This window comes from Heterodontus francisci, chromosome 15 (genome assembly GCF_036365525.1).
Source record: "Heterodontus francisci isolate sHetFra1 chromosome 15, sHetFra1.hap1, whole genome shotgun sequence".
NCBI classification, from domain to species: domain Eukaryota; kingdom Metazoa; phylum Chordata; class Chondrichthyes; order Heterodontiformes; family Heterodontidae; genus Heterodontus; species Heterodontus francisci.
In genome coordinates, this window is record NC_090385.1 from 68,897,484 (window position 1) to 68,916,079 (window position 18,596).

The 18,596-nt window shown below is 41.9% G+C and overlaps 1 protein-coding gene across 1 annotated transcript in view; it reads left to right on the top strand.

Moving 5' to 3' along the window:
* The first annotated feature begins 1,765 nt into the window (after positions 1-1,765).
* pcdh11 (protocadherin 11) overlaps positions 1,766-18,596 on the top strand; it is a 685,592-nt gene continuing 668,761 nt past the window's right edge. Inside the window, exons 1-2 of the mRNA XM_068047006.1 lie at positions 1,766-2,020; positions 2,403-5,491. Of these exons, the coding sequence (XP_067903107.1) occupies positions 2,474-5,491 (3,018 nt within the window). The 5' untranslated portion in view covers positions 1,766-2,020; positions 2,403-2,473. The remainder of the gene's footprint in view (positions 2,021-2,402; positions 5,492-18,596) is intronic.

The window sequence follows — 18,596 nt, forward strand, 5'->3', positions numbered from 1 at the left end:
TGAACCAAACATTAAACCAAGGCTGTACCTCATTTCTCAAATGGGCATAAATGATTTCATGATAACATTTAAAAAAATAGCAGGGGGATTTTCCCATTGTTCTGGCCAACATTTATCCCTCAACCAAAACAGATTGGTAATTAATCTCATGGCTTGAAACTTTGCTGTGTATAGTTTGAATGCCATATGTATTGAAACAGTGACTACACTTCAAAAAGTACTTAATTGGCTGTGACGTGTTTGGAACATCATAAGAATATGAAACGTACGATATAAATGCAACTATGACCTTTCATCTCACTCCTTTCAGGTGAAGTAGCGATTTTACTTGTACTTCTTTCAATTTAGTATACTGTATTCACTGCTCACAATGCGGTCTCCGGGGAGACCAAATGCAGATTGGGTGACTGCTTTGTGGAACACTTCCTCTCAGTCTGAAAACAGGACCCCGAGCTTCCGGTTGCTTACCATTTCAACACTCTCCCTGCTCTCATGTCAACATTTCTGTTTTTAGCCTGCTCCATTGTTCCAGTGAACATCAATGCAAGCTCGAGGAGCAGCACCTGATCTTTCAATTAGGCACTCTACAGCCTTGCGGACTGAACATTGAGTTCAATAACTTCAGAGCATAACTGGCCTTTATTAATATTTTATTTTTTAACCATGTGCCTGCTTTTCATGTAATCAGAGCTGCTCATTATTCTGCTATTAACAGCCTCTCTGGACTAATGCTTTATCTTTCACCACAAGCAGTAACACACACTTTGCCTTTGTCCTAGGACAGCTTTGCTATTTAATCTCTCCTACCCTATCAAACACCTTCCCCTTTGTTCTCTCCCCAATCCCCTCCCCTTCACTTGCTTAAAACCTAATTATTTTCTAACCTTTGCCAGTCCTGATGAAAGGTCACATACTTGAAACGTTAACTTTGCTTTTCTCTCCACAGATGCTGCCAGACCTGCTGTGTATTTCCAGCACTTTTCGTTTTTGTTTCAGATTTCCAGCATCTGCAGTATTTTGCTTTTACTATATAAATGCACATTTTCTCTTTTTTTGGTATTGTGTTCTTTCTTTTCTCGCAGGACAGAAAATGGGAGGTGCCAATGAAACATCGTTCCAAAGCATTATTAAATCGAGGTTAAAAAGCAGTATTACAAAAGCTGAAAATCTGAACCAAAAACCACAAGTGCTACACCCATCTGTGGAGAGGTCAGATAAATTTTTGCTTTGGGCACAATCCCATTCCTCACTACTGTAACAAAAGAGGCAGAAGGGCATCTTAATGCAGTCAAAAGAGAAAATCTATGCACGGAGAAAAGCCAGAACGGAATGATGAGTGGAGTGATGTTGCATATCATCTCAGTCAAATACTGGGCAGGAGTATTACAGCATTGCAGACATAAAGGGTGTGTAAATAGGTAAGGAAGTGAATGCCTGGGGAGGAGTTGTGAGGATTTGAGTGAGCTGCAAAATCTGGATCAAGAATGACATTGAAGCAGGTACATTTGCACTTCATTTCTTTGATATTTATGTTTAAACGGCTCGGTTTAGATATCTCCAACATGTTCCTCAATTTCTATTCCAAGCTTTCTTCAGACCAATCTTTCTTGGGCTTGCTCTTGAAGGCAGGCTCCTCCTTCCCATCAACGTCAGGAAGCCAGAGTGAGCCAATGGGTTTTGGATGGCGGAGTCCCGCCTGGAAGCAGTAGGGATTGGTTAGTGCAGCGGCCAGTGGGGGTGGAGATGGGGGAAGCAGCAGCTGCTGAATGGATGCGGCAGGCGTCGGTCAGGCGGTGCGGTGCTATCAAGTTGCGGCGGAGCGGAGCCGAGCAGAGCGGAGACAGGCTGCAAAGCTGGAGCTGAGTTGGTGCAGCTGGAACTCAGGAGAGGAAGCGCTGAGGAGCCAGCGACCTCCTGCCAACTTCACCCAGAGCATGTTTCAGCACTCTGCAAGGCACAGAGTCGTCCGCATCGCCGGCTACCTCTGAAATCAAGAGCGTTTGCGAAAGAGAGAGCGAAGGTGAAAAGAAAGGGGAGGGGGGAGTGGGAAGAAAAAAAAAGCTTGTTTTATTTCTTTTTCATTAAAAAAAAAGTGTGCAGAACCTTATGTGCCAGTGCATTGCCATGCAATCCTTGCAAAGATATGTATATTGCATTTGCATCTGGATCCGCTCGGCACATCTCAGATCGCCGTTAAAAGTATTTGAAATATTCCTCTTATTTTTATTTCCCTCCTAGATTATGTGTAATTGCTGCAAATGGTTTGTTTTAATGTATTACACTTGTAATTACTGTAGATTTCAGGCTGTCATGTGTAATTACAAACAGCTTTTAATTAAGTTCGTTTTTTTTTTCTCCTTCTTCTTGCCCTTCCCTTTCTTTTCCTAACCAACTGTTTGCAGAAGTTGCCGGTGGTGTTTTTCTCTTGCTGTGGAGCTGCAGTGTTTTTTTTTCTTGTTTGGAGGGGTGAGATATGGATGTGAGAGCTGCCTTGTACCTGGTGCTGGTGTTGAGTGCGCTGACAGCCCCGGGGCTGGGGCAGGAGAAGGACTACACACTGCGGGAGGAGCTGCCCGACAACGTGCTGGTGGCCAACTTGGTGCGGGACCTGAACCTGACGGCGGCGGCGGCGGCCGGGCTGCCGCTCACCTTCAAGCTGGTCTCCAAGACGGGGGATGCCCCGCTGCTGCGGGTGGAGGGCAGCAGCGGCGAGCTCTTCACCACCTCCCACCGCATCGACCGCGAGAAACTCTGCGCCAACATCTACAGCGACAGCCGCTGCTTCTACGAGGTGGAGGTGGCCGTCCTGCCCAACGAGGTCTTCCAGCTGGTCAAGATGAGGTTCCTCATCGAGGATGTCAACGACAACGCTCCGCTCTTCCCCTCCACCGTCATCAACATCTCCATCCCCGAGAACACCGCCGTCAATTCGCGCTACTCCATCCCCTCCGCCCTGGACCCCGACGTGGGCATCAACGGCATCCAGCACTACGAGCTGCTCAAGGGTCAGAATGTCTTCGGGCTGGACATCATCGAGACCCCCGAGGGCGACAGGTGGCCCCAGCTCATCGTGCAGCAGAACCTGGACAGGGAGCAGAAGGACACCTACGTGATGAAGATCAAGGTGGAAGACGGGGGAGTGCCTCCAAGGTCCAGCACTGCCATCCTCCAGATCACCGTGACTGATGTCAATGACAACCGTCCCATTTTCAAAGAGAGTGAAGTTGATGTCCACATCCCGGAAAATGCGCCAGTGGGCACCTCAGTCATCCAGTTGCACGCCACCGACGCCGACCTGGGCTCCAACGCCATCGTTCGCTTCTCCTTCAGCAACCAGGTCTCTGCTTTGGCCAGGCGGCTGTTCACCATCGACACCGCCAGCGGCCTGATCACCATCAGGCAGCCGTTAGACCGGGAGGAGTTCCCAGTCCACAAGTTGACCGTCTTGGCCAGCGACGGCAGCTCGACCCCGTCCAGAGCAGTGGTCACCATTAACATCACTGACGTAAATGACAATGTGCCAACCATCGACACCAGGTACATTATTAACCCCGTTAACGGTACGGTCTTGCTGTCGGAGAATGCGCCACTCAATACTAAAATCGCCTTGATCACGGTCACAGACGAAGATGCAGATTTAAATGGGAAAGTCACCTGCTTCACTGACCATGATGTCCCATATCATTTGAAGCCTGTATTCGCTAGCCAGTTCTTATTAGAAACTGCAGCCTTGCTGGACTATGAGAGCACGAAAGAATATACTATTAAGATAGTGGCTTCCGATGCGGGCAAACCACCATTAAATCAATCAGCCACTGTGGTGATTAAACTGAAGGACGAGAATGATAACGCTCCTGTTTTTAATCAGCCCGTAATTGGGCTGTCAATCCCTGAAAATAACACCCCTGGTACACAGTTAACAAAAATCAGTGCTACTGATGCGGACAGTGGGAAAAATGCAGAGATCACTTACCTCCTGGGTCCCAATGCCCCATCCATCTTCAGTGTAGATCGGAGAACTGGCATTCTGTCAGCTATGAGAAGATTAGACCGAGAGAAACAAGACCGCTATGTCTTTACTGTACTGGCCAGGGATGGAGGCAGGCCTTCAATTCAGAGCAATGTTACTGTGGTTGTGACTGTGTTGGATCAAAATGACAACAGTCCTTCCTTCACACACAGTGAGTACAATTTCTATGTGCCTGAAAACCTGCCCATGTATGGGACTGTTGGACTTATCACGGTTACAGATGCCGATGCAGGAGGTAATGCAGCTGTTAGCCTTTCCATCTTGAATGATAAAGGCTACTTTATAATTGACCCCACCAGTGGGGTCATCAAGCCCAATATTACATTTGACAGGGAGCAGCAAAGTTCTTACACTTTTCAAGTCAAGGCTGTGGATGGAGGTAGGCCTCAAAGGTCGTCAGTGGCCAGGGTGACCATAAATGTTGTTGATGTAAATGATAACAGTCCAGTGTTTGTATATCCTCCATCTAACTTTTCGTATGAACTGGTATCTACTTCTGCTAACCCCGGCTCTGTAGTGGGCAAAGTTTTTGCAATAGACAATGATACAGGGATGAATGCAGAGCTTCGCTACAGTATAGTCAGCGGGAATTCCAGAGGACTGTTTGCCATTGATCCAATGACTGGCAATATTACTTTGCAAGAAAAAGTGACTACAGCAGACCACGGTTTATACAGGCTAGTGGTGAAGGTCATTGATTTGGGACAACCCGAATCCTTGCATGCCATGGCACTTGTGCATTTGTTTCTGAATGAAACCATCAATAATTTCACATATGTCCAAGAGCTGGTACAGAAGAGCATGGCCACTCCTTTGGATAAGAATGTTGGAGACAGTCAGATGACCCCACAGACCAATGATTATATAAAGATTGTTATTGCCATTATAGCTGGGACTATGACTGTCATTCTTGTCATTTTTGTAACTGCTTTGGTGCGCTGCCGCCACACACCAAGACATAAAACTGTGCAGAAGGGGAAACAGAGTGGAGAATGGGTTTCTCCTAATCAGGAAAACAGACAGATTAAGAAAAAGAAACGAAAGAAGAAGAGGTCTCCAAAGAACCTCCTTCTCAATTTTGTTACAATTGAAGAGTCCAAACCAGATGACCCTGCCCACGAGCACATCAATGGTACCTTGGATCTTCCGGTGGAATTGGAGGACCAGACTATGGGGAAGTACAACTGGGGCACAACACCGAGCACTTTTAAGCCCGATAGCCCAGATCTAGGAAAACACTATAAGTCAGCCTCCCCACAGCCCTCCTTTCAAATCAAGCCAGAGACTCCAGTGCCAGTGAAGAAACACCATGTCATCCAAGAGTTACCGCTGGATAACACATTTGTGGTGGGCTGCGACTCCCTGTCCAAGTGTTCTTCGAGTAGTTCTGACCCCTACAGCGTATCAGAATGCAGTTGTCAGGGAGGCTTCAAGACTGCAGGGCCAATCCACACCAGACAGGTAATGCAGAGATTCTAACTGGCCCTCACAGAGAGATCTTGTCTTGAAGATTAAAAGCCTGAATGGTCATGCATGGCTGAGGCATTGAAATGTAAACAGCTTGTGATTCATCAATGTTGGAGAGAGAAATTAGAATGAAGTGGCATTTAGCTGGTGGTGATTGCTGAGTTGTTGTTTCAACAATATGGTCTCTAGGTGGCACTGTAGTACTTCCTGGGTGTACAGAAAGCTGCAGCAGTTGTGAAGAGAAGGGCACTGCAAGTATACTGTGGAGTAGCAAGCACAGGAATCCTGAGATGCGTAGTGCAGGTGCAAAGTGAGGCTGTACAAAATCGATCTTTTGGTTTCTGTTCAGAGACGTTGGCACCAGGAGTAAGGAGGGGAGGAACAGACCACAAATTACACAGCAAAACAGTATCCCATTATACTGGAGAACAAAGACAGTAATATATTTTTAAAAACTTGTAATAAAACTGCTGTGACTCGACCATTGCCTTTCTGTTAAATAAACATGCTTTTGTAAGGAATGTTCTGTAATTTCTAATTCGGAGATTTCCAGGGAAGAGGGGAAGGAGGTGCTTCTCAATTCTGTTCAGTAGAATAAGTGAAATTTTAATGCTCTCACCCTGAAATGTCAGAATTGCAACAGCTTGATTATTCAAGTTTTGATACACCTAATATGACTATCACTGTGCATGCTGTAGCCTGGCTGCTTAAATTAATTGTCTATTTTTAAAGTGTTGAATGTGCACGTTTAATTACTTGGGCGGCAGGCATATTACAAACCTTATGTCTTAAGAAATTGGCACTGAGTTTACAAAGCCAGGCCTCTGGATCACAGCTGAAAAATACATTCTCATTTGTCTTGTGCCATCCCTTAATGCTTTTAACACAAGAACATTATTTGTGTAAAAACACTGAGGGTAAATACAAACTTTGAAGCAAAATGGGGGAGGGGCAGGTAAGATGAAAACAGAAAATGGGCATGCACCAAAAAGTGTTAAGAACGGCTGAGGTGGAAAGAGCAATGGTGACACAGGTGCTTTCAAAAGCATGTTGACTGACAGATATGTTAGAGGGAAGGATGTACTTACAAACCTTAATGGCAACAAAGTGCTCAAAATGATAATGCCAATGTTTCAAATGAAACGGGTGGCAGAACAGTGTGTACTGTTGAACATTGTAATGTCTGTTGTTTAATGTAGCTCTGAATCTCCATTATTCTTTACTATGCTCCGTTCCTTTGAGACCAGTTTAACTCTGGTAGGCGAACGGAACTGTAGCTGGAGCCAAACAGCTACACGCTTTGCAACTAATTATTCAACTGCTTGGAGGACAATTGCATGTACAATTTGTCTCAAGTATTTTCCCTGTGAGTAGCTTTTGTTTTTGTCCAGCATTTAGGTCAATATATCTGTATTATCAATCACAAAAAAAAAACCCTTGCTTGCTCTCAGACATGCAGGGAAGAACCAGTAAGATAGGGCTAGTTCAGTGAGCAACTTAGCTCTGATTTGCAGAAGGATTAACTCCAGGAATTATATTTTACTGATTTGGAGCCTATTTCATCTATCAATATGTTTGTTTCCTGGTGCGAATAAACATTTCATTTGGATCAAAGATTGGTTCTGTGGCTATTCAATCCATGTGAATTTTAAACTACTCATTCCCTCACCACCCTCTTCTCCCTCCCCCGCTTCCCACTCTCTATTGTTTGCAAAGTTGTTGGGACTTCAAACCTTCTATTTATTAAACCACTAGGAGTCAGTAGTTCTACCTTTTTTGAAAGATTAGCTTGTGGTTTTCCTGAGGATTGGCTGAACAGTAAACAAGGCTGTATTCACAGGACGTGCAGTTGAACTGGTGCAGCCTGTCAGCAATTCTCAGCTGTGCATTTTGCAGTATGCCGACTAAAACTACACATGGTTGTTCAAACCTATTTTGCATACCAAAATACTTTCACAAAATGCCTTTATTTTTGTAATATAGAGGAAATACTCTCTTGGTAATGTTTTTGGGGGTTAAGGCGAGGGTGGGGAGGGAATCTTTCCAGATATTTTATTCTGGCTTTCCTTAAATTGATGCCCTATCGTTGTATTTGTAGTAGAGATCAATTAAGACCTGTGTGAGCTTTAATATAAAAAATGCATATATTTAACCTATTCTATGAAAATGCTGTAATTTTACCTTTCCAAAAATATGTTTGTTTAACTCCCTTTAACACATTTATTGAAATATACCTCTGGCTTAACACAGCGAGGAAGAGGCTAGCCTGTAATTAAGGATAAAAGGTGTGATTTAACAATGATAGATGTGTGGCCCTTCTCACTCTTGGTAACTATGGTCATGTCATTGTTGATGGTGCTTCATAAAATTAATTGGCTGCTGTTTGCCGGTTTGACGAAGCAACATGATCAGTTCATTTTTTTTAATGTGTATTATTGTTACTGTATTTATAGAATTAATACCGGACATCCAGTGCATTTCAGGTAAATGTTTTTTTTTGATTCATCACAACAGATTGAAAGATGTTAAGTGAGAGCAGCAGCACAGACTTGTTTTACAATTCTTACTTATTAATCCCATGGTTAAGTCCTGAATGCCATTTGCAGGCTCCATGGATTACTTCTTTCTGTGGTATTCTGTATAGATCTATAGTACTACAGATGCTTTATCTGTAACAGTAAATCAAACAAGCACAACGCATGCAATAAATCAAATCGAGCAGAAAGGTGTATAGATTCCACAAGAAATGCTCTTTCAGAGCTGGCAAAACATTATTTGCTCAAGTCATTTTACTTTTGCTTTTGTTCACAGAAATGTTATGGCTTTGTAATAAGATTATACAATAAGTACAGTTTGTCTTTTAAGTACCAATGTTGAAGTAGTGTCAGTGGAACAAAATTACTGATTTCCCTTTGGTGCAACTCATATCGCCATTCAAATGGCTGAAAGAGGGAACCAATCTTGTTATTAAACCTAAATACACGTGGCAGTGCTTGTTTATTTTGAAAGAAGCTGTTCAGTAGGCTAATGTTCTTTCTTAATGTGCAACATGTTGTCCTGCCATTGAATTGATTGTAGTGGAACTTCAATATTACAAACTCACCCATTGTTTAAAAAAACCCTGCCTACATAGTTCGCTTCCCACCAATGATATGTTGGTAATTTATACATACCTGGAAGATCCCAGGTTTGATCTCTGCTGCTGAATCGCAAGCTCTGATCTCAGTGTGTATGTGTTCTGGAGAAGAGGTTACCCAAAGGGTACTGAATTGATCTCATTGTTTCTGGACTGAGAATGGAAACAATTGGCTTGGTTTGATTCGTATTCACTGACTGCTAGGAGTGCACTTCAGTTGAAGGCAGTCAGGCTTGGCTCTGCTGCCCTGTTGCTGTTGAATATTTTGTTGCCTCTCATGAAGAGTGGCCACTTTGGCAAGGTGCCTCAAGGGTGACGATTGTGTGTGGAACCCATAACTCTGTATGATCCTTGCTTCAGCAGTAGAGAGCTCAACGTGTGTATATAAATATATATATATATATATATATATATATATATATATTTTAAATTTGCATTTTTTTTTTAACCTTGGTCATCGTGGAAGATCCATTTACATCCAGCATAGACACTCTGGCCAAATTGAGACATAGCCAAAGGACTAGTTGGCTGTTTCCTGTGAGTTTGTAATAATAAGGTTTGACTGCGCACTTGCAATGTTTTGTGAAATGTGCAGCATTCGCTTTGCGTGCTTGTGTATCTTGATTTGATTATTCCTGCAATTTCAAGTAAGCAACTTGCAGTTGTTCCTATTAAAAGCAATAGTTAAATTCACTAAGAATAAGTGCAATGTAATGTAAAACAACTCCATTTCAATTTTAGTGGTAGACGTACCATTTCTTTCATTTAAATTGAAATTCATTTTGGTATTTATACATTTTCTGTATTTTTGGTATGGCCTGTGTACTTCATTTTGTATATTTTACATGCGTTTAATGTCTTTTGTGCAAAACTCATTTCTTCATTAAACTTCGCATTACACTAACACATGAGCAGAATTTTTGGTGTTTTGAGTCCAAGGTTTATGATGGGAGTATTCTGTTTTAGTTCTTTAAATCAACTTATTTTGTACTCTTCTCCATGTCTATTTTCTCCCCTCCTCGCCCGAAGGTAATGATTTCTTTGTTGGGAATAGGATTCCATGAGCATCAGTTCACTTCTGAAACTTTGCTCAAATGACCACTGTTTATGTACGAACCTTGACAGTGAGTACCAGACAGGTATTCGACTGTAGTGTGCCAAAGCTGTGCCTATTCCTGTCTTCACCCAATGCCCATACAGATGCACTCCCACCAGGAGTTGCTGCATGGCACCGAGGAGCATGGACCCAGTGTGATTATGTCCTACATAACCCAGGAAAACTGAGAGCCAGTTGTAGTAACAGCTAAGCTTAGTTAACTCAGCGCAGGATTGAAGCTTCCTGGGAATTAGCGACTGGATAAACTCACTGAGCCATTAGTAGAGCTCTTTTTTTGTCTTTAATATATACATATGAAGAATTCAGCAATTCACAGAAATTGCATACGAGGGAAAAATATGAGGCACTGACTTAGTTTTTTACCTGTTATATGTCCATGTGCGCAGGAGTAATTCATGCTGCTCGTTTCCCAAATTCTCACTGAACTACCATTCAACAGTCTTCATTACTTTGCCCATGCGGTCTGTGTAAATGGGGGATCCCAGATAAGAGATTATTGTCTCATGGGGCAAGATGGTAGAACTCAACCGTTTTCAACAACTACATGCACTTTGCAGCATGGGGGTCACTGGATATCGTTCAGGCACCCTGGTCTATTTTTTTCCTCCTTAGCCTGGGGAAATATATGCCAATTACACAATCAGCTATGTCAGCGCAGAGCAGTGATTGAACCTGGGATTCATCTTGGCTAAGTTCTATTCCGGGCAGACCGTTTATCAAGTGAGTTTCTGTCCAATTTCTAATCCAGTGGAACAACAATTGACACTTATGTAGTGTCTTTAACATAGTAAAATGTCCCAAGGCACTTCAAAGGAGTTTTTTTGACACCAAGCCACTTAGGGAGATATTAGGGCAGAAGAGGTAGGTTTTAAGCAATGTCTTAAAGGAGGAAAGAAAGGAAGAGAAGCTGAGATGTATAGGGATGGAATTCAGAGGTTAGGGCCTTGGCAGCTGAAGGCACTGTTGCCGATGGTGAAGTGATTAAAATTGGAGACGTTCAAGAAGTCAGAATTGGAGGAGTACAGGAATTTTGGAGGGTTGTAGGGCTGGAGGTGATTACAGAGTTGCAAGGCCATGGAAGGCTTTGAAAACAAGGATGAGAATTTTAAAATTGAGGCGTTGCTTAACCAGGCACCAATGTAAGTCAGTAAGCACAGGGGTGGTGGTTGAACAAAACCTGGTGTGAGTTAGGACGTGAGCAGCAGAGAATTGGGTAGCCTCAAGGTGATGGAGGGGAGAACATGGGAGACCAGCCAGGAGTGTTTTAGAATAGTCAAGTCTAGAGGTAACATAGACATTAATGAGGGTTTCAGCAGCAGATGTGCTGAGGCAGGGATAATGATGTTACGGAGGTGGAAATAGGCAGTCTTAGTGATGGTGTGGATATATGGTCGAAATTTCATCTCAACTCTAAGTTACTTTTCCACTAAACCAATGCAACTGACTACAGAAGTGCAGATTTCCCTTTTCGACTCAAAGAAATGTAATAAAGCCTAAGTTCCAGGAACCAGCAGCATCGCATGCTAAAATATGGGTTCATGATTCTGCCATCAAGCCTAGGAATCTTGGTTGAGTTATTTAAATGTGGGAGCTGGACCCATAGAGTTGCTCCTTGTGAGTCACTCTAATGGAGACCAGTGCAACTGCAGAGACTGGCTACCCAGTCTGAATGTAAAAGTAGGGGAGTGGCAGATGAACCTTCCTCCAAGTCCAAGTATAAAAGTGTTCTTTGCTTAGGTAATGCAGCTGAGCATATTAGATTATGCAGTGGAATGGGTTTACACTATCACTTGAACATTCCTTCTCATAGGGAGAACCCACCCGCCCCCCCCCCCCCTCCCCCAGATCTAAAATATATATTAGAGATCAGAATTAAATTGAAGTAGATATACATTTATACATGCTAGCCTTCACTATTGCAAGATAACCACATTTCAATCCATATGTCAGTCTGTTAGTGTTTCACAAGAAGAATCTATTTTTTGCAGTGATAATGGCTGTTACAGATAACTAATCAAAGCAATTGGAGTGGGGTACTGTTTTTTCATCAGGCAGTCCTTTTCTCCTGTTGACTGTATGTGAACTTGGACAGAACATTTTTAAGATGAAATGATGATTTCTGGGAGTTATGGTCATGTTTTTTCCCCCATTTGTCTTCCCTAGAATTATACTTAACAAATAAGCTGTAAATATGCAGCCTTTCAAAAACTTAATTTTTCTCCCCATTTCCAGTGTTGTATTCTGCAAAGGCTTACCTTTTTCCAAGACTGGTGACAAACAATTTGTTTTGAGGTACTGAAGAGATTCCCTGGTTGAATGAATTACCTGGCTTCTTTTGAACATTCCTCCATTTAAAAACAATGACAGTACTTCTGAAGTAATTTATTGGCCATGATGCACTTTGAAACCTCCTTCAAGAAGCAATAAACTGCTATATAGATCTAAGTCCTTTCCTGTTACTTGACTAAATAATCACCAGGGGTTGGAAATAAAGTGGGTAATGGAGTTAGAATGCTGATTAATTTCACTTAATTTGAAAAATTACATAAAGATTTCTATATATAGGATTTCACCACAGTGTACTACTGTGACATTTGATCCAGATTGTTGGCCTTTTTGTAGATGAGTTTTAATGCCTGATTATGTTTGTAATTTTGAAAGCTGCTTTCGATTTGTTTGCATGCCCATGGTGGAGGTCTCTCTGTTACTGTGCAGTAATCAGGAAGAGAGCCCACACTAGTAGAGTAGTCAAAACCCATGAATAAATGTGCGGAGTAACATTAATAATCAAAACCTGTATAATAATTTGCAGTGCCAGATTGGAGGCAGTTAGTCAGTTCCACCTAAAGCACAAAACACAGTTTTCCGTGCCTGTTCCTGAATACCACAGTTCTATTTTTTTTTTCAATAACTGCAGCAGGTAATTTTTATTATCTCCAAGGCAAAAATGAGCAATATAGGATTAAAGTTGGCAATGATTATTGCATCTTTTTTTCACATTCACAACCTCAGGACATCCCAAAACATTTCACGGATACACTGACAATGAAGTACTTCAGAAGTGTAGTTACTTGTAATGTGGGAAACGTGGCAGCCTGTTTTCACACAGCAAGCTCCCACAGCCAGTAATAAAATAAATGGCCAGATCATCTGTATTTAGTGATGTTAGTTGAGGGATGAATGTTGGCCAGGACACTAGGGAAAACAACCTACTTTTCTTCGAATAGTGCCATGGTGATCCTTTAGACCAGACTGGGCCTTGTTTAACATCTCAGTTGGAAAAACTGCACCTCCGACAGTGCAGCACTTCCTCAGTACAAAACAGTGTGCAATCATGAGCAGGATTCTGTGAAATACAATACACTGCAGAGACATCATCACATTTTTCTTTTTGGTACTACCATCAAGAATCCCAAATATTCTTAACAGATTGACTGAGACTGGCTTGCAGCAAGACTTGTCAAAAAATGGACCTCCCAGCTGTCAGCCTTGGTGAATTCAGCAAGTTTATTCTGGAGTTGTCAACTGCAGCACAATACTTTGCATTGAGAACCCAGCTAACACAATATTAAAGCAGCTATAAAGAGGGTAGTTGAAAAGCACAGCTCCGAGCAGAAACAGTTCTCCAATGTCAGTAGGCACTCATTTAAATTAGTGGTGTAAAATCTACCCTGAGGATTGAGTTATACCCAACGAATAATGAATATTCAGCGTGTAGCTCCACAAATTTAGGCAACACTAGAATAATATTCCTCATTTTTTTTGCCAGTTTCCTTTCCATTCTGACTCATGTTGGGATCATGGTTCCTTGGAGACTTGTCATCCCAGACATTGCATCCAAATTGCCTCCTGTGACTGTAGAAGTGTTGGCAGGGTATTAACCATGGGGTGCATGACTGATTAACTTAATCCTATTTTAACACTAATTTAATCCATGTATTTACCAGCAAGTTCACTGGGTAGGGATCTGGAGCAGGAACCCTAGTAGAATTTTCCCTTTGAATCCTGGCAGCTAAATGTAGCTGCAGCTGCCAGCTCAGCTGAGATCTGCAAACTCCATTCAGGCCCAAAATTAAACCTAGATTCTTCTGGAGAGAAGAATCTCTCTAGCTGCTGCTAAAACAATTCTTCTCCCTTTACATAGTATGGCTTTGTCACATTGTTTTTATCAACTTGGCAATTGAGGTGACATATATAGTTTCTGTTTACAGCAGTTGTTGGATTTGTGTCTTGTCTGGAAAGAGGTTGGGCAGTTAATGGCAACTTGCTATAAGACAAACTTCCATTGAAAATATTGGAATTTTACAGTGCAATTGTAAGGCATGCTGGCAGGTGATATTTATCTGTCACAGAATCTTAGAAATGGCTGTTATAGTAGATGAAGCCATTCCACATTTGTATGATATATTTCCATAGTCCATTTTAGTGCAAATGGTCAGCTACGTTAATTTGGTTAACGCTCCCATTAAGGTAGTGGGCTGTGGGATGATCAACGCATGCTTTGAGCATTTGCCTACTTACCAGCAGTAATTTGTAGACCAATGTGACTTTGGGACGTGCACGCAATTTAGGCTAATGCTTGAGACGAGAAAACTGACAAGCTGGATAAGTTTTTGCTGGGGGCAATGTGTAAAACTAGGCTTGTTAATTCTCTTTGTATGAATCTGGCAATGGAATGAACTGCAGCACAAACTTGGCAGCCTAAAGCCTGGAAATTGCAGGTGCCAATCTCAAACCAACATGAAAATATGCTGCTCCAGGGATAGGTTTCATGCCAGTGTGGATTTAGACACACTGCATGATAGTCCTTGAGTTCATTGCCAGACTATTTTTTTTTCTTTAAAGATATCACCACATGCAACGTGCAATGACGTTTGTCTCTTTAGAGTTGACCATATGTGCTGCAATGCTTCCTAATGTGCAGTACAGTATAAAACAGGCAATTAGACTTGAATGTCAAGTTCACAGTGGAGCTTACATTCTGGCATTTGAACCACCACCAGGTGGGTGTGCTTAAAGCTGTAAGTTTTGCAGGGAATCCATGAATTCAGTAACATTCCATGAATATCAGTGTCCTTCATAATCAAATAATTAATTTGGAATTAAGTTCCCATGTACCTTTTACAATTTTTGTATTAAGCAGTTATAACCATCAGCCACTTGCTAAATAATGTGAATCTTCCTACCAATTCATTTAAATCAGTAAATTTCAACCAGTACTTTTCTCGGAGCAGATGGCTCCCTGTTGTATCTTCTCTATACCGGACTCCAGTGAAGCATGAAGACCAGAACCACTGACCATAAGAATAGATGCTACCCTAAATAGTTACTTTTTAATTATTAAACAAAAATTTCTGAATGGGCCATATAGGTGAGATTTCAGCTTTGAACAAAACAGAGCCCTGCTCTGGTCTCAATTATGCAAGTCAGAATATCAGTGTCATAGACACTTGGGTGGAATCTTCCCAGTCTCATGGAGCTGGGTTTGAAGGAGGGACCGGGAGTAAACTTGCAGATTAAGGTGTCGGGTCGGCGGGCCAACGTGTTCCCGCCTCCAGGCAATCTTGCCCGAGATGGGTGATCAATAGAAGCAGCTACCAGCCCAGCGGTTGGTAGCCAATAATTGAGCAATTAGGAGACTATTGAGGGGGATGTTGAGGACTCCGCCAGGATCTTCCTGACATCGGAACAGCCTCCCATTGAGTGCTGAGCCTGGCAGCTCTGTGGAGGCAACCTCCTGGTGGCAGGCTGGGAGGCCACCAGAACCAGAGGCTCCATGCCTCAATGAAGGGCCAAAGGCAGAAAAAGGCCACACCTATGGCCCAAATGATTCCAGAGGGTTTTCTCCTGCACTCTTTGGCACGCGTCTTTATTTTGAGGCGCCCTTACGCTCTCCTTGCTGCCTGAGCAGCGCCCACCTGTCCGGGTGGGGCTGCTGGCCTTCCAAAACTGCAGGCCCTCTGATTGGGCCAGAAATCTCAGGAACCCCCCCACCTTCTTTAATCGGACGGTGCTCCTGCAGGGGCCACCTCCGGGAATATAGCACTGGCAGTTGAGGACCCACAGACCATCGAGGTTGGGACCTGAATTTGTCCCTGATGGAAGAATATTTTAAAAGGCAGTAAGATTCAGCCCATTGTGTTACTGTATGACAATTCATATAGTGCAAAGTGCAAATGGATTTTGATACTCAATTGAGTGATATAGTTAATTTGTGAGTTGTTAGCTTTTAACCAAGAAAGGATAAGCCATGTAAATGAACAGATAGCCCATAGCATCTATGTACAGTAATAAATACCCTTTGACATTAACCCTTTGAAGGCAAAGCATTTGTAAATTATATAAAGTAGAATCTGAGACTACGTAAAACTATAGAACACTTATTAATTTAAATATATTGTCCACAAAATGTAAAATGCAAAAATATATAGAGAATGTTCTTTGACTGTATTCCTTAGACATACAGGTAGCGAATAGTTGAGACATGCAAAACGAATGGTCCCTGGTTCCAGTGCCATTGTATGCTGAGCTATTTGGTCTTAGCCAAGATGGCTGTAACAATTGGCTTCAGTGTTCCTGAGCTAGAGAGAGGCAAATTGACCAGAATTGCCACTCCTACTGTTATCCAGTGTCCTCTATTGAAAGTATCCATGAGGGCATATTAATTGAGGACAGGATCCATCTCAGAAGAGTTGTTGCTATGATCCATGTCTCTGCCCACTTGAATGATTTACCAGACGCTGCCTGGTGCCTCTGAAGCCATAGCCCAGCAATAGGAATTACTCCTCTCTCATCATGATGGGATATAGTTCTATGGGTCAGTCCTCCTGTACTTCCCAAGTGACTATTCTTCATGTGCAAATTTGGATGGTGAATCTCATCCTGCACTCGCCCAAAGACTAAACATGCACACTTCTGTCAGCTGTCAGAATTTAGGAACACGAGGTCCAATTGATTTGCTTTCCCTCCTCTCAGGAATCTGGATACTAATCATAGTTTTTCTCTTTGTTGACCTAGCTGAGATCAGCTAACTTAACATATACCAGGATTAACTGGGGACTTTAGAGATTTATGTGACTCAATATCGTATCATATGGTAAATTTGGTAACCCTAACAAAAAAGTGCATTAATAAAAATGAAATTGCTAAGTTTTATTATTCTTAAGAATTTCTGAATAGAAATTTCTTTAATGTTCTTCATGGTGAGCAGTACTTTTAGTTAAAGAAATAAAGAACTTGCATTTATAGAGTGCCTTTCATGACCTCAGGACATCCCAAAATATTTCACAGCCGATGAAGTATTTTTGAACTGTCGACACTGTTGTAATGTAGGAAATCTTAGTTGTATCAGTGATGGGTGAGCATAAGGCTGATTAGATATCTCATCAAATTGAAAGAATTGCAATACATTATTATTTAAAATACACTTGTCATGCAATTAAATGTTAGGATGGTTTGTACAGTAGATTAGACTTCCATATGCAGCAAAGTTTCATTCCCAGGTATGCTACGGTGTTTGAATTTTAGTGAATGTGTTTGTCTTCATTCAACTGAAAAATAGCAATGCTGAGGAATAAAACACTTTTATGTGCCCTGTGTCTCCATCAAACAGAGCCAGCTTAGATATAAAGGGGTTAAATTTCCCTGGGGATTCTTCTAATCATCCACTTCAGTTTGTCAGAAGATTCATGGAAATCCCAGAGAAATGCTATTGATAGCATGTACGCCCCTTATTTGAATACCCCATTTACATTACATCTTAGAGAAAGAGTCTTGTGGTATTTCCCAGCATAAAGCAATGGATTAGATTGCAGAATTGTGGCATAATTTCATTATAGGTGAAGAGGTCAATGCTGTGCAGAGATCTCGGGTATAAAGACAATCTACTCACCAAAGTGACATTTTATGTTTGATATGTGCATAAATAGCATTCATTTTTTATGGTATTTGGATATAAAATGAATGAAATTAAGTACCTCCACTCTATTCAATTTATTTTTTTATCAGACTTGGCACTTTGGCTTCATCAGATAATGTATTGATTTCACACACTTTAATGCCTTTAAGCTTGAAGTGAAAACTGCAGACTCTAATTTACCATGTGCACATTGACAGATCCCTCTTTAACACTGATGTCCAGTCTGTTTCTTGCTATCCCATGGCTTCTGTAACCCCTTCAAAAACAGTTATTCAGAGCAAAATGTTCTGGTATAAAGAGAAATTACTGTCTGCTAGTGTATAGAACAACTTAACTGTCTACTAGTGTATCGGCAGACTATACTGTCCACTAGCTTGTAGTGAGACTGAACTGTCTGTTACTGTAGAAGAGAGACTGTACCATCTGCTAGTTTAGAGACTGAACTGACTGCTAGTATTGAGAAAAGCTGTATTGCCAGCTCATGTAGAGAGATATAACATTGTCAATTTGTTCATCACCAATAAATAGAGAGATGGTATTCTCTACCAGTGCAGATAGGGATTTATCAGTTTACTAATGACCAGAGGCTATTTCTGACAGGCTTGCAGAAAGATGCACTGTCTACTTGTGAAGAGGGAATTGGTGCTGTCTCCTTCTGTACAGAGACACTGTACCTATGACCAGTGTAGCATAATATTACCTTGTGGTATAGAAATGCTACAGAGCTCCTGAAAGAATTAAATACTGTTCATGCTAAAGCAAGCATATTCATCCCAGATATTGCAAATCCAGTATGTACCTTGAAACCTGTTCTAAAGTATATTTGACAGAGTTAATTCTACAATGTAAACCCCTGGAAAAAATGCACCCCTTTGTTGCTTTCAAGAATGATTTCATCATCTGTAAGATAAGCACCACCCTGATATGC